This window comes from Kogia breviceps, chromosome 6, assembly GCF_026419965.1.
Source record: "Kogia breviceps isolate mKogBre1 chromosome 6, mKogBre1 haplotype 1, whole genome shotgun sequence".
In the NCBI taxonomy this organism is placed as follows: domain Eukaryota; kingdom Metazoa; phylum Chordata; class Mammalia; order Artiodactyla; family Physeteridae; genus Kogia; species Kogia breviceps.
The window spans coordinates 146,513,620-146,529,552 of record NC_081315.1 but is presented as its reverse complement, the minus strand read 5'-3'; the positions used below and the strand labels follow the sequence as shown (position 1 = coordinate 146,529,552).

The 15,933-nt window shown below is 61.3% G+C and overlaps 1 protein-coding gene across 4 annotated transcripts in view; it reads left to right on the top strand.

Annotated features, from left to right (window-relative positions):
* The window catches only part of MAEA (macrophage erythroblast attacher, E3 ubiquitin ligase), a 31,200-nt gene that overhangs the window by 14,353 nt on the left and 914 nt on the right, over positions 1 to 15,933 (top strand). For 2 of the 4 annotated variants that reach the window (XM_059066323.2, XM_067036851.1), the window contains exons 2-9: positions 1,604 to 1,786; positions 3,670 to 3,873; positions 7,557 to 7,679; positions 8,406 to 8,519; positions 11,031 to 11,107; positions 12,033 to 12,141; positions 15,076 to 15,209; positions 15,535 to 15,730. In XM_059066323.2, the coding sequence (XP_058922306.1) occupies positions 1,604 to 1,786; positions 3,670 to 3,873; positions 7,557 to 7,679; positions 8,406 to 8,519; positions 11,031 to 11,107; positions 12,033 to 12,141; positions 15,076 to 15,209; positions 15,535 to 15,730 (1,140 nt within the window). The remainder of the gene's footprint in view (positions 1 to 1,603; positions 1,787 to 3,669; positions 3,874 to 7,556; positions 7,680 to 8,405; positions 8,520 to 11,030; positions 11,108 to 12,032; positions 12,142 to 15,075; positions 15,210 to 15,534; positions 15,731 to 15,933) is intronic. The other 2 variants (XM_059066324.2, XM_059066325.2) reach the window with 2 other exon arrangements.

Below are 15,933 nucleotides of genomic sequence, written 5' to 3'. Positions count from 1 at the left end.
TGTGGGGGGTGAACCTCAGAGACCAGTCCGGCGGCCCGTGCGGGGGACCCACGCCGCCCACCAGCAGCAGGTGGCCCCGAATGTCCTTGTGAGGCCGTCTGCCGTGTCCCGCTGGGCTTGGTCTCTTGGCTTGGTTGTGCTTTGACGGCCAGCCCACAGCAGGTCATCAGCGAGCCCGAGTCCTGGCGGGGTGACCGACCCTGGCCGAGCCCACCCCGTCACGCGTGGCAGATGTGGCTCGGCTCGTGGCATTCTGCCCCTCAGACTGCTGGTGAGACCCAAGGCGTGGACAGGCATGTTGGTGCACTGCCGAGTGGGAGTGGTAGCTGAGGGCAAGGACAGTGCTGGCCTTGCTGGGTCCCCGGCAAAGAGTCCTGCTGTGGTGGCCCCTCCGTGGCTGGAGCCTGGCCCTGCCTGTCTCTGCCATCACCCCAGGGTCCCTGCTGCTGGGAAGCCCAGGCTCTGAGCCAGGCCCGGGTCTCCTCCCCGCCAGGCACGGTACCTGGCACACGGCTGGTGCCTAGCAAGTGTCGGTGGAGCCAGCAGTGCCCCGGGAGTGGGTGCCTCCCTGCTGGGCAGGCCTGAAGACGCAGCGCTCACAGGGGCAGTTTGTGGCAGCCACCGCAGAATTCCACGGAGACCCGCTGTGTGAGCAGGGCGTGCTGGCAGGGAGTCCCTGTCTTCAGTGGGTTTCCCTAGGGGTCCCCGGGGCGCGGTGCTGTACCCTGCCTGCTGCGCTGTGATGACCTTGGGGGCTGATGAGTGTGTGAACAGCAGTTCTCCAGACTTTTTAGTGATGCTTCATGGGTTTTCTATCTTCCCGTGCTCTGGAGGGAATGGGTATTTTTTTTTTGTTTTTGGTAGTACGCGGGCCTCTCACTGTTGTGGCCTCTCCTGCTGCGGAGCACAGGCTTCGGACGCGCAGGCTCAGCGGCCACGGTTCATGGACCCAGCCGCTCCATGGCATGTGGGATCTTCCCGGACTGGGGCACGAACCCGTGTCCCCTGCATCGGCAGGCGGATTCTCAACCACTGCGCCACCAGGGAACCCAATGGGTATTTTTTAAATAACTCAGGAGAATGGGTGTCCTCCCGTTGAGATCAGTTAAATGTGTGCCTGTGATCTCCCACGGGTGCTGATGCCCTCACCTTCCTAACCCTGAGGTGCACCTGAGGTGCTGCTTTCTGTCCGGCATCTCTGCTGCACATCGTGGGCTTTCATGTCCAATCGATTAAAGCCCCCAGTACTGCTTTCCTTTTTGGTCATTTCCTTAACTGTGTTATTCTAGATGAACTTGGTGATCTTTCTGTCTGCTGACTTGTGGAGGCTTCTGGGAAGAGTGGAGGCTGCACTACATCTTAGATGTGGGTCAGGGTACATCTCAGCCTTTGTGTCCTTGTCTAGGAACACAGGTGACCCTCGCTCACACGGGCCTTTTGTGGGGGCTCGGGCAGGTTTTAGAGGAGATGCGTTTTTAGAGAATGAGAAGTCGAAGCCTCTTGCCTCAAAAAGTGCCACGAAGGAGGCCCGCACATCCCGTGTGGACGATATGTGGCGCCCACCCACTGAAGTGTGGACTCAGTGGCCTTCTGTTTTCTGCAGGTGCCCTACGAAACACTGAACAAGCGCTTCCGTGCCGCACAGAAGAACATTGACCGGGAGACGAGCCACGTCACCATGGTAGTGGCGGAGCTGGAGAAGACCCTGAGCAGCTGTCCAGCCGTGGACTCCGTGGTCAGCCTCCTGGATGGTGTGGTGGAGAAGCTCAGTGTCCTCAAGAGGAAGGTCAGTGCTGCTTCCGGGCCATGTGCTGCCTGCCTTGCCCCCAGGCTGCACGCACAGCGTGGGCGCGCCCTTCACCCAGTTGTCCTGAGAAGGGGCCGCCTCCTGGGGGAGCTGCAGTGGAGGGGCCCCCCTCCCCTGCTGTCTGTGTTCTGGAGTCTGCCAGCTGTAAGGCTGGCTTCCCGACCCACATTCCTGTTCCTGTAGGGCCAGGTTATCCTGACTCCAGATGTCCCAGGGAGCCCAGGTGGGGGAGGCCAGGATGGGTAGTAGATTGATTTATTATTTTCACCATTTCACCTCAAAACAGCACATAGGGTATCTTGTTTCTGGGAATGGTAGGTATGCCCACTGATAGGCCCTAAAAAGTGAGATAAGATATTTGAAAACATTTTATTCACCAGAATTGGAGAGCAGGGGGTCAGGGGGGCTAGAAGGCAAGGGACCCCTGCTGCCTAGAGAGAGCTCCCAGCAAGGGCCTCGCTGGCCAGTGATTCGGGGCCATTAGAGTGGGGGGCCTGATGTCAGGACCCAGCAGCACTACACCTCAGGTGAGGGTGCCCAGAAGTGGACTTGCCGGGAGAAGCGCTGCCGCCCACTCCCTCCTTCAGCCTGGTCTGAGTGGTCCCAGCGGGTGCTGCCTCCAGGCTCCAGGTAGAGTAAATGCAGTTCTCTTGAGTGGAGGATGCCTTCCATCTGAGCATCAGATTGTTCAACTACAGTAACCAGGACAGGTACCCAAGACACCACGGCTGCGACACAGCAGGAATAGAAAGAGATCTGCACAGACCTCAGGTACAGAAACTATCAAATACCATACTTTACTGTGCTTAAAGGATGAAAAAATAGCTTGAAAATATCTGCAGGGAATAGAAAGTATGTCATTTAAAGTTAAAAAGAACCAAGTAAAAATAAAAGAAGTGAAAAATAGCAAACGAAAAACTCAGATGTTTGCTTACAACAAACATTTTAACACTTAACAATCAGACCAAGCTAAAGAGAGAGTGAGTGAGCTGGAAGGTGGGTCTGAGGAAATTACCTAGAATACAGCACAGGGATGAAAAGGTGAGAGCACATGAGAGGGTGAGAGGTTAGGGAGCAGAGCAGGGACTGCAGTGGGCCAGAGTCCAGGAGAGGTGGGCGGGGGCCGAGAGGTGCAGGGAGAGTGAAGGGGAGACCTAAACAGGTTAAATAAGAGTAAACATAGCTAGGATTTTCACATAGTGAAACCGAAGAAAAGAGAGACAGAAAAATCTTAAAGGCAGGCAGAGGAAAATCCGCTTGTCAAGGAGCAGCAAATATCCTGACAGCTGACTTCTTCTTGATGGCAGTTGGAAGCCAAACCATAGTGGAATGTGCTGGAAGGAAACAAGGGCCGACCAGAATTCTGGACCTGCTGTCCAGTGCATAGCCACCAGCCTCCTATGCCCACTAACATTTAAATGGAATAAAAGCAAGAACTCACTGCTGGGCTTGCACGAGCTACACTTCAGGTGGTTGACAGTGGCTGCTATGTGGCGCACAGGCGTGGAACACATCTGCCTGGCTGTCTTAACTTTGAGCAGAATTGCCTTTAAGGGAAAGTATTATAAAAGATAGAAAGTCACGTTAGGATGACAAGTAGTTTCATTAACCAGGAAGCTGTGACAAATGTAAAGTTCTGCGCCTCTGGCAGCATAGCCCCAGCGCACGTAAAGCAGTAGCGTCCCTGAGGAGGTGGACAGACCCTGCCGCCCCCTCGGTAGCAGCAGCCCCTCACACTCTTGCTGCTTGTGGCCCTGGGCCCCAGCTGCCCTCTGACCTCCCCGCCTCCGGGTCCTCGGCGGTTGGGGTGGGCCGCCCGGTCGCCGCCCGTCCCGAGCGCCCCCTCTGTCCGCGTGTCACAGGCGGTGGAATCCATCCAGGCAGAGGATGAGAGCGCCAAGCTGTGCAAGCGCAGGATCGAGCACCTCAAGGAGCACAGCAGCGGGCAGCCGGCGGCGGCCGGCGTGTGGAAGAGGAAGCGCATGGACCGCATGATGGTGGAGCACCTGCTGCGCTGCGGCTACTACAACACGGCTGTGAAGCTGGCGCGCCAGAGCGGCGTCGAGGTGGGCGCGGGGCTGCGGGCCTCCGGGCGGCGGGCTTCCCGGCCCTTCGTGGACGCTCCACTCGGCCAGTCGCGCGTCCTCCTGCCCGTGACGGCTCGGGGGGGGGCGTCGCCCCTGCCGCAGTGGTTTGCACGCGTTCCGAGGGTCCCTCCCCCCACTGCTGCCCGCCTTCCTGCCGCCAGGGGCGTCCCGTGACCATTCTTCCGGGGGTGACGCCTTTCTCTGGGGTTAGGCACGTTTTCCATCTGTCCGTGTGTGGTGGCCCCGGGGGTGCAGGTGTGGAAGCACTCGATACCCTAGGCTGCTGGCCGGTGGCGAAGGGGGCCGTCACCACCCGCCGCCGGGCCTCTGCGGGTCGGCCTGCACCTTTCTCTGGCCTTCGGGGCAGTGTGGCTGGGGGCAGTGGTAACCCTGGTGTCCCGAGGGCAGCCTTCACTTGGCGGGGGGGGGGGGGGCAAGGAACAGTTGCTCGGGCTGCTCAGACCAGAGTGCGTGGCCACCCGACCCTGTCCGCGTCCTGTGTTGGCCAGAGCCTCTGGCGGCAGAATCCTCGTGGATGGCAGTGTCTCCCTTGTCTCCACGTGGGATCCGGTCTCAGCCCGCTCCTCTGCCACACGCTCGGGACCCACTGGTTCCGCCCCTCCTCTCTCAAGTTCTCGGTCTCAGCACTGCTGGCCGCCTGGGGCTCACCTGCCCCCCCCCCCCGCCAGTCCCATCCCCTGGCATGGCTTAAGTGTCACCCGTGCGTGCGTGGCTCCCACCCTGGGTCGAGGGGTCAGCCCTAGCGGCTTGAAACCCCAGCGTGAGGCCCTGCCCCCCGTCCCAGCAGGTGGCCTTGGGTCCCTGACGGCATAGTGCTGTCACCCCCGCACCGGCATCCGCAGGTCCCCGCTGTGTGCCCTGGCCCCACTTCCTGCTGTGTCCATGTCCCTGTCTAGTTCCAGCCCTAGGCCTTTCCTTCGACGTGGCTGACACACTCGTGCAGTGGGGCTGGGGACGGGGGGCTCCTCGCTCTTGCACCCCAGCCCCGGGCAGCTCCCTGGAGCTGCATGTGCCGCGCGCCCAGGCTCCTGCTGTGGACGGCAGGGCCACGAGTCTCAGCTCGGTGCCCAGTGGTCCCCGGTGCCTGCTCTCCTCACCCCTCCCTCCCCTGCCCAGCACGGCCAGCTTCTGACCGATGGGCTCTCCTAGCCTCACATTCCTGGCACAGCCTGTCCATCTGCGGTGGGCGTCAGGCTTCACTCCCGCACCCCCACACCCACCGCACCTGCGAGGGCGTGGCCACGGACACCTGCGGTGGCTGGTGAGGCACGAGCTCCCCACGCCTCCCGGCCCCCAAACGTGCACCTTGTAGAGGGGAGAAGCACGAAGCCAGACGAGATTTGGTGAAGGTGACGTGTCTGCAGAAGTGCCAAGAGGGACGGGAGGGCGGCGGGGGGGGGCTGGCTTTCCTCAGAAGAAGGTCGCAGCCCCGGAAGGTTGGCATGCACCTCGTCGAGGAGACAGTCCTGGAAGGGGGTTTCCACAGGAGCCCCCAGCTTCACAAAGAGCGCAGAAATCGAAGTCTCTTTCAGAAGCAGGTGCAGGAGGACACCCTCTTGGCCTTGGGGTTGGGCGGGGCCTCCAGGGAAGAGGCTGCAGCTAGGGCTCCTTCACGTTAAGAACTTCTTTTCATCAAAAGACGCCGCGAAGAGGGGGAGTGCGGGCTACGCAGAAGGCCAAGAAGGGAGGAACTCCTGGTGGAGTCACGCCCGGTGGAGTCGGCTGTGACCCCTGCATTGGCAGCTTCCGTGCTCGCACCTCCCGGGGGCGGCCTGTGGTTGGCGCTCGCTCTGGCCCACCTCCCACCGGCTGGTTTAACATCTCCACTGTGGCTCCCGTAACTGAGGGTCCGAGGACGTCAGAGGACCGTCAGCAGGAAAGGAAAGACCCGGGGTGCCGCGGGGTGCAGGCAGGAGAGGCCACCTCTTGGAATTTAGAGCAGAACTGGAAAAGATGGAAAACGGGAGACAAGAAAGACTAGAAGGTCGCCTGGGGGCCTGGCCTTTGCCCCGTGGGAAGGGTTCAGGAGAAAGCAGCCCGCCTCTGCAGTGAGGGCGGTGAGCAGAGCTGGATCAGTCAGTCCCGGTTGGGGCAGCCACGGGGCACCTCGTCATCAGAGCTCCCCTCGGGAGGGCGGAGCAGTGGCCGTGGCGCTCGGCCCGCCACACTCCCAGCCCTGCCTGGCTGGGTTCTGTTCCGTAATCGGCACTCAGGATGGGGAGGTTGGGGGCGCCTCCTGCGGGCCCAGCCTCCGTCCCTACTGAGGACGTGGGTAGCGCTGCCCTTGCGTAGCCACCCTGACCTGCCCGCTGTCTGGAGCGGCCGTGCAGGAGCTGGGAAGCTGACAGGGCATCTCCAGTGTGCCCCCCCGCCAACAGGAGCACACCCCGGGCCCTCTGGTCAGCTGCTTTTCTGCCCTTGACCCATTTGGTTCCGCAGGAGATGCTTCAGGAGCTAGCTGGTCCGTGGGCGCCGCCTTGTTGCCAAGTAACTGTACTCGATTATTTCTTCTTGTTAATGTTGCTGTAAGTGCCTGGTTTTCACTGCAGCATCGTTAGCTATATGCATTCGGTGACTTTCTCTTGAAATAGAATAGGTGTCTCCTACTTGAAAGCTTGCACCTTAACGCTGCATCCACCAGCAGGACTCTGTGTCCTTGTGTGGCACAGCTCCCGCAGGGAGCTTGACGTGGCCCTGGTGCCTGGGTACGGAAGTTCGGTGGCGAGCTCCTGGCTTGCTTTGCCGTGGCAGACCTTGGTCGAGAGAGTGTGGGCGAGAAAGCTCTCTTGTCCTGTGCTCTGCAGTGCCCAGCAGCCCATGAGGCCTGAGTGGGGACTCTGGAGACATGGGGTTCCAGGGATGTTTGTGTTGGGTGTTCCACCTGGTAACTGAGAAAACGATCTTCACTAACGTTTTCTGCTTGAGTCTGTTCCAGATGGAAGAGAAATTTACCTTTTGAAATTTTCATTTTCTTCTAATGACCCCCCTCCTTTTGTGATGTCTGAGCATTCATCACCTTGCCGTGTGCGACCAGGGAGGTCCTTCTCGCTGGCTGTAACCCAGCCTCTTGCTGGGGGCCTTGCACTTCCTGGCACCACACGGAGCCCCCTTGACTGCAGCAGGTGTGCACTTCAGTTGGTGGGTTTGTTACCGCGGGTCCCTGTCCCTACTGGGATCTTCCAGCCCAGCAGATGCAGCTGCACTTGGCCTGCCCTCCCAGATTGCCAGGCCTCAGGGACGGAGAGAGGGGAGCAGACAACGGAGGGCAGAGTTGCAGCCCCTAACCACCCTGCTGCCCCTTCTCAGAACTCTAAACTTTAAATCAGGCTGCAGAGCAAAACACAGAAAATGAGAGTATGAACTGCTGGGGTCTCCGTGGCCGCCCTGAGAGCTGATGGGGGGCAGACCTCTGCCCTTCAGGGCCCCAGGTTCTGGTAGGGCCTGGGCTCTCAGGGGGCCTGGGAGCCAGTGTCTGACTGGGGCGCAGGCCTGCCTGCTGTGCAGACCCGACCCACGGAGGAGCTGCCCTGGCAAGGGGCGGGGGTGCTCCTATGAGACTGCTGGGCACCAGGTGCTGTGTCGGGCCGGCCTTGGGCGGGTCCGGGGTCCCGTGCTCTGAGGCAGTGCTTCCTTCCCTGCAGGACTTAGTGAACATCGAGATGTTCCTGACAGCCAAAGAGGTGGAGGAGTCCCTGGAGAGGCGCGAAACGGCCACCTGCCTGGCCTGGTGCCACGACAACAAGTCCCGGCTGCGCAAGATGAAGGTGTGCGGGGCTGCGCCTGGGCGGGGCTCCTGTGGGGCGGGGCTCCTGTGGGGCGGGGCTGCACCTGACAGGGCTCTTGGAGGGGGCAGGGCGTGCCTGGGCAGAGCTTGCAGGGTGGGCAGGCAGCTTCGCCACCTGCGGTAGAGCCAAAGTGCTTTCACCTGTTGGTTCAGATTCTGGGGTTCTGATTCATAGTGGAGGGTTATTGGGTTTGGTGTGGGTTTTGGGGTTTTATTGGGGGTGGCGTTTAGATTTTAGGTAAAATCCCTGAAAAGTGCACCCCCTCTGCATTATGGTTTGGACAGAAGTTCTGAGCATGAGGTTCTGAAGGCACGAGGTGTTGACCGGGCTTGCGCTGCGTGTGGCCGCTGTGTGGGGTTGGCGCCGGGTCGGCCCCCACACTCGTGGGGAAGCCGGTGGGAGCGGGTACCCGCCTGCCAGGGTGCAGAGTTCCAGGCTGGGATATTCTCCAGTACAGCCTTTATTGAGACCCGCAAGCAGCTTAAAAAATAGGCACTTAAACATAAATTGCAGAATTTAAACATACTCACTGAAAGGTGTCATTGCCTTAGGGCTTGCAGAAATGCTTGATTGTATTAACCTTTCCTGCCTCTGTCAGAAAAACTTTGTCTTCTGTGTTCTAAACTGAGTGCCTCTAACCCCGCCCCGTTGAGCTTGTCGTGTGCACATAGTCACCAGCCAAGGGTGACACTCTCTGCCACTCAGGGCCGCCAAAGCGAGCACGACGCCAGGACGGGACGGAAAAGTAGAGTGGCCAGTGGCTCCCCTAAAGAGAGTGAGGATCTTGGTATGGAAACCATGAAAGGAAAGCCAGAATTGGTATGTAACCCGCGCCCGCTCGCCTGCTCCGCCCCCACGGCTGTGCGCTCGCTGGGAACCAGGGCCGAAGGAAAACAGGCCTCCGGTCGCGACAGGCGGTTTCTGCAAGCCCTGCTCCCTCCCAGAGAACACTGCTGCTTGGCCAGGGCACACCACGTGGGCCGGGTCAAAGCGGGGGCCTTGCAGCTACCAGGGGGTGGGCTGGCAGGGACCGAATCCACGGATGGCACATTCCTGTGACCTCGCCATGTAACTTGAAGGAGCATAAGTAGTCGTCCAGAAGTGCATTCAGAGGACAACCTGACGACACCAGGACGTGCTCAGTACAAAATAGCGTCTGAACGCAAGTCAGTACGCAGTCACTGTACAGTTCGTACATGTGTGGGCACACATGAGCTCCTGCACTTGATCACAATCGCAGGCCGGGGAGGGGAGGGAGCTGGGGCGGGGGGGTCATGGGTGTCCGTGCCAGATGCCAGGGATCCCTCAGATCAGTGATGAGATTCTAGACGAGAAAAGAAACTCTGAGACCCACGTTTTCCGCAGTTGAGAAATACTTCCAAGGCTAGGCACAGCAAAGAAGGTCTCCGGAGTTGACCTGGGTCTCTGGACATGTCAGGCTAACGGAGGCAGCAGCGTGTGCGCTGCGTGTCTGCAAACTCGGAAGGGGTCATAAATGGGAGGACGCCACGCCTTTCTCAGACAGCACGGGGGCGTGTTCAGCCAGCAGCACGTGACGTCACCCAGATCGTGGAGCGTGAACGCCTGCGTGTGTCCTTCCTTCTCGGCAGACTGTTTGAAGGTTAACCTGGAGAGCGAAGAGCCACCGTAAATAACGAAACGCATTTCCACGTGTCAGTTGTGTAAAGCGGTGGCCCAGCGTTTACCCGTGACGCTCCTCGGCGGCATATCCACCAGCGGCCCCAGGCAGCAGCAGTCGCTGGGCCCCGGAGGCAGGCGGGGCCTCTCCCCACTGCTCCCCTTCTTGGCCCTGCTGGTCCGGCCTCTGAAGGGGGCGTGTCCTCTTCACTGGTTTGTGCGGCACCTGCCAGGCGGCCTGCGCCCTGCCCCACCCAGTCGGGGGTCAGGACAGACTGCTGCCCAGGGCTTAGTCCCCCGTGCAGAGGGCAGGGAGGGGGGCTCGGGCTGGGAGACTGTCTTCCCTGAGCACCTGTGGGGTGGATGTGTGGGCGGGCACCAGGTAAGTGGCTCTCTGCATCTCGGCCGTGCCTCGGACGCCCTGCGCAGCACGGTCCGGCGGTCAAGTCAGCCCGGCCTCACCCCGTGTCCCGGGGGGGGGGGGGGGGCTTTGTGGAGGGTGTCCTCCCAGGGTCCGGCCCAGGCACTTCCCCAGAATGCAGTGTGCACGCCGGGGCTTGGGTGGGGAGTCGTGGGGTTGGCAAACTCGAGTTGAAGCGTCAGGCGTAGAGCACCGTTGACGCCATCTTGCGACCTGGGTGCTGTGGCAGTGACAGTGAGGTTTGCGTCCTGTTCTGTTAATTCCACGTATTCTGTCTCTGGTGGAAACCATGTTAAAGATGTGATCATCTAAATTCTTCTGTAAAATAATCCAGGTTTTTCACCTTAGGTCACGAAAGTTCATTTTGCCTGCTTGCCCTCTACCCCCAACCGCAGGGGTTTTAGCCCCAATTGGATTGATATCGCTAAGATTTCAAAGTTAGCTTGGGCTTCCATACAGGCGACCCCCCCTGGTTGGGGCCCTGTTAGCCGCCCGCAGAGTCTCCCGTGGAGCTTTGGGACTGACACCTCCCAGGTGACGCCTTTGGGAGACGGCCTTCTCCTGGCACAGCAGCCCCAGCCCCAGACCCCCCGCACCCTCGGCAAATCCTGGGGCTCCCGCCTCTTCCAGGAACCAGCCCCTGACCAGCTCTCACTACCTCTGCCTCCTTCACCTGGTCCTGGCCGAGCGCCCCAGGCCCCGCCCCGCCGGGCCTCAGAACTGGCCCGGCCCTCTGTCCGGAGCATTCTCCTGGGGTTCGCACGGCCCCACCCTGAGGTCCTCGCCCAGCGCTCTCTCCCACCCACCGGGTCCCCCGCCTCAACGCGGCCGCTGCGGAGCCGCCTAGGTGGAAGGCGCCCCGTGTGGCTGAGGGCTGCCGGCCGGCGAGGCTGGAGGTAGAGGAGGGCGCGTGCTCACTGACGTGCAGGAAACCGGCCGCTGTGTCTGTGCGGTTACCCGCCGCCCTCTGCGCTGCCGACGGCCCACGCTGCTTCTCGCCCCCGGCGCCGCCGGCCGGCCCTCCCTGCCCTCCCCGGCCCGGCCCGAGGGACGCACTCGGGGGCACACTTGGCCGAGGCTGCGCTGGGAGGGGCCGGGCCCCAGCCCGTCAGAGCCCAGAAAGCCACGGCTGCGGATTGAGATCGCGGTTTCAGTGGCAGCCCTGCCTCCCTGGTGACTCGGAGCGGCTGTCGCTGTGCGCGTGGCCTCAAGCTGGCACGTGGCTCTGGTGACCCCGTCTAAGCTGCCCATTGTCTTGTCTTCACCCTCAGAGCTGCCTGGAGTTCAGCCTCAGGATCCAGGAGTTCATTGAGCTCATCCGGCAGAACAAGAGGCTCGATGCTGTGAGGTAGGCCTTCCTCCTGACTCTCGGGGCGGACGTTTCGGGTCCCCTCCCGGTCTGGGTTGGGGGCAGGCAGGGCTGGTGTCTGGCTGGCTGGGCCCTGCCCAGGGACGCACGGCCGCTTCTCTCCCATTGCTGAGCGGGGGTGAGGCCGCGGGCGCCCCCGACGGCCAGGCCTCCACCACACACTTCCCGTCGTGGCCCCTGGAGCAAATGGCCGTCGCAGGTCAGGCTGTGGGCAGCGGGGAGCACCGTGTCCCCAGGGCAGCGGAGCCCTGGGCAGCTAGCTGTGTCGCTCCTCCCGCTGCTGCAGCTTCAGCCTCGCGCCCTGAGCTCCGTCTCCTGGCGGCACGGGGCGCCGGGCTGGGGGGCTCCCAGCCCAGGGTGTGGTGGTTAGAGGGTGGGCGTGGCCAGTTTTGCTCTCCACGGGGAGCCTCAGGGAAGGAGGCTATAGTGCAGGCGTGGCGGCAGGGGTCCCCGCCCCCTCCTGCTGTTTCCACCGGCACAGCCAGGGTTCAGTGCCCGGGGTCTGATGGGTGGACGCGAGTGAGGCTGTTCTGGGGGTCACTGCAGAGCCGGGAGGCTGGACCCTCTCTGGGGCCCCAGGGGCCGTGCAGGAGGAGGGGCGGGTCGGATCCGGGTGCCGTGGATGTCATTGGGCCCAGTCCGTGGCACCCAGGGTCACCTGGAAGGGCTCGGGGAGGTACTGTTTGCATTCAGGCACTGCCTCTGGGTGTTCTCTAGGTGGGATTCTGTAGTTGGTGCCTCGCAGCCCGTCCCCGTCCCCTGGAGGAGGGGGTGCTTGAGTACCGAGGCTTTCTGCGTGTCTGGGTGGGGGCGGGGCCCAGGATCCCGCGGCTGCCCTGGAGCTGAGCTCAGCTTTCCGGCGCTGGGAGCGCAGACTTCAACAGGCCGCGCTGTCCTTTTCCAGACACGCGAGAAAGCACTTCAGTCAGGCCGAAGGGAGCCAGCTGGACGAGGTCCGCCAGGTCATGGGCATGCTGGCGTTCCCGCCGGACACGCACATCTCCCCCTACAAGGTAGGGTGCGCCTGGGGGCCCTGGGTGCTTGTAAGGTCTGGTCTGTAGTCACTGCCACAGTCGAACGTGGCCCACGCACGACTTGTTCCTTTCCCGTCTTGGGCCTGGTTCGTGGGACCCAGGGTCACTTTTCCCGTCTTGTTTCCATTATGCTGGTAAAAAAACCTTAAATCAGAAAACCTCCCGAAGCGCATCAGTTGCAAAGCGCAGCTCCAAGTGCCCGACTGCTCCGTTTCCCTCCCCGGGGGCGCCTCTCTCTCTGCAGTGCCTGGTCAGGGCTGCACAGGCCGGGGCCTCTGCACGGCTCTGCCAGTGTCTTTCCCGACCTCGCTTGTTCCTGATCTGCTTTCTCTTCCCTGCGCCAGGATCACTGGGCACGTCTGCCCTCGGTCCCTCCCCCTTCGGCGGCTCTCCTTGACCTTGAGGGTCCATGTGGGGTCTGGGCAGGGGCATACCCCCCACAGCTGTGGGCCTTTTGAAACCTGGGGGCTGCCCTAATGACCTTTGAACCTTCTCTTGGAAAAACACCGCAAGTCCCGTCCCGTAAAACCTGAGAAGTCTGACAGCCCCCCTTCATTCCTTCCCTTCTCCGTCCCCTGAGGTTCAAACTGGCTGTTTTCCCTGGGGTGGCCCACTGAGCCCTGGGCGCCGCTCACCGCTGGTCTCCTCTCCTCAGCAGCCTTTCTCAGCGTTCACGGCGCGAACAGGGTTTGCCACAGCCTGAAGCTGTGCTTCCTTTTCATGAACGATTCTGTCTTTAAGTCATTCCTCTCTTCTTGGTTTTTGTTATAAACACTCAAGAGAAGCCAGGCTACACCTTCGGCACTTTGCTCAGAGACAGCTCATCGCCCACAGCTCCCCCGTCCCCGAGTGCAGTTCGGCCAGGCTCGCCACGCCTCGTAACAAGGAGCCCTCCCTCCAGTTCCTAGTAACGTGGTCCTCATTTCGTCTGAGGCCTCATCACGGTGGCCTTGACAGTCCACAGCTCCTGGGCTTCTCTGCGGAGCCTGGGGTGCTCCCTGCCGCTCCCCCTCCTCCTCCTGGGCCCACCTTTCAATGCTCCCTTCTGTCTGGCATCACCTCCAAGCTTCTAGCTGCTGCCCATTGCCCAGTTCCAAAGCCACACCCCCGTGTTGAGGTATTTGTTATCTAAAGCATCCACTTCCAGTAGCCGGTTTCTGTCTTCGTCCCTTCTGGCGTCTGCAACAGCATACCACAGATGGGGGCTTGTGAACAGCAGAATGTATTGCTAACGGTTCTGGAGGCTAGAAGTCCAAGATCAGGTGCCCGCGGGGTCTGGTGAGGCCCTCATCCGAGTCGCAGACTTCTGCTGTGTCCTCCCATGGCGGACGGGTTGGGAGCCCAATGGAAGCTCTCCTTAGATGGGCACTAAGCCCATTCATGAGGCTCCACCCTCGTGACCCCATTCCCTCCCAGAGGGCCTCCCTGACCATCGCCTTGGGCCTCAGCATTGCAGCGTGTGCAGGGAGAGGGTAAAACCCCTTTTCTGTGTGGTGAACCTGCCCTGTGCTCCGGGCCTTGAAGCTGGTCTCTGTCCAAGGCCCCGGGTGTTTGCCCTGCAGCCCCGCCTGCCCCGCCGAGTTCTGTGGGGCCCCTGCCGCCCGGAGTGTGTGGCTGGAAGCTTCTCACCCTGACTGAACTCACACCTTCTGCAGTGTTGGGGAATGTAAGTCAGCAGGTCACAGAGATCTTCAGGTCTAAACTCAGGTTTTGACTCACAGCGTTTGCTCTTCCTGCTCTGGAGATTCGTTAGAAGTGCAAGAAAGGCCGGCCTGCCCTTGGGGGCGAGATGTCCAGCTCAGGAGGGCATGGAGCGTGGCCCCTCCCCGATGCGGCCTTGCAGGGTCTGTAAAGAGCCAGGCGAGTGCTGCCATCATGGCTTTGCAGACAGGAGGGGCCGAGCCTCAGAATGGGCTCCGGGCCAGGGCGGAAGCCACAGCCGCCAGGGCGGGTGACCCCTCCCCGGGGCAGAGCTCTCCACCTGCACCGCTGACACAGCCTCCCACCTACGAAGGTCGGTCAGACAGATTGAGCAGCACAAACGAGAAGACCAAGATGACGCAGGAGAACCTCGGCTCAGAGCAAGCGGGGATCTAGGGTGCAGAAAACTCAGAAACCGAGTGGGACGGTGGAGTGTCCTGGAAGCAGGAGCAGGGGGCCAGATACTCCTGAGACGTGCTGGAGCAGCCTGGTTAAGGGAGCGAAACCCTCGTCCCTCATGGTGGGAAGTCACAGGCGTGTCCTGACGGGTCACGGCGGGAACGGGACGAAGTGCTTTGTTCTGAGAGGTGGCTGTAGCAGAGGCCGCACAGGGCCTCGGAGTCGGCACTGGGCAGTGCCAGCCCCTGGGTGTGGACCTCATTCTCCGTGGACTTGGATAAAAGAAATATTAAAAGCATTTCTTAAACGTTGGAGTGTGATGTGTACCGTACACCAGGACTCTTGAGGAGCTCACACAGAACCTCTGGCTGTGCTTTTGTGTGTGTGTCTCCTCCTCCCTCCCTGTGCTCTCTTCTTGAGTCTAAACCTGGGTGGTTTTAGGCAAGGACATGATTTAATCTCTTCTAATAAGTGGTTTCCTGGAATAAGGCTTCTCCTTTCAGACCTTAATGCTCTTAGCAAGAGGCTCTGGAGCTCACTCCGTGCTGAGCTGTCCTTCCAGCCCCAAGTCCTTGACTTGTCTCGAGGCCACAGGACACATGCTCCAGAGCATCCGAGTCCCCTCCCAACAGGTCGGTGTCCCAGAAAGCGAGTCAGCAGTGGGCTCGCCGCGGGCCGGAAGTCACGGCTGCCCTCCCGCCGCCCGCCTGCGGGCTAGTGGGGTGACTCTTCCGCCTGTCACCTTTCATCTGCAGGGAAGAAGATTCGCGTTTGTTTGCTGTTGTCACCCCAACTCTGCCCCGCTTCTTCCAGGACCTGCTGGACCCGGCCCGGTGGCGGATGCTGATCCAGCAGTTCCGGTACGACAACTACCGGCTGCACCAGCTGGGGAACAACTCCGTGTTCACCCTCACCCTGCAGGCCGGCCTCTCGGCCATAAAGACACCGTATCCTTCGCGCTGGGAGTGGCTCCCCGTGTGCCCCTCTTAGTGTGGGGCTGGGGTCCAAGACCCCGCTCCTTAGCACCCTCGTCCTCCACCTTGAAACGGGCGCTGCATCCCCCGACTTCAGACCCCTGCCTTAATTGGGCTGCAGCCCCACGGTGTTGAGACTGGGGGAGGAGGTGTCCAGTGGAAAGCTGCCCTGAGCCGGGCCGCCTCCGGGTCCTGCCCAAACTCCAGGGATCGACCCATTCGGAACAGCCTCCCCCGTGGTGCCCGGGGGACCCCCTAGAACCTCAGCCGGCCCCCGCCCTCCTTAACCCACGCGCAGGCAGTGCTACAAGGAGGACGGCAGCTCGCGGAGCCCCGACTGCCCAGTGTGCAGCCGCTCCCTGAACAAGCTGGCGCAGCCCCTGCCCATGGCGCACTGCGCCAACTCGCGCCTGGTCTGCAAGATCTCGGGGGACGTCATGAACGAGAACAACCCGCCCATGATGCTGCCCAACGGCTACGTCTACGGCTACAACGTGAGGGCGGGGCCTGGGCGGGGCCTGTAGGAAGCGTGGGCGGGGTCAGAGGGTGGGGCGGGGCTAGCAGGGCTGGGCACTGAAGGCTTCGTGGCAGGGCTACCTGCCGGAAGTAACTTGCGAAATGCAGTGACTTGTTTCGCGAGACTTGGTTCTGTGGGTTTCTCTCATAGAAACGTTGATTTAAACCATCTTGGCCCGTC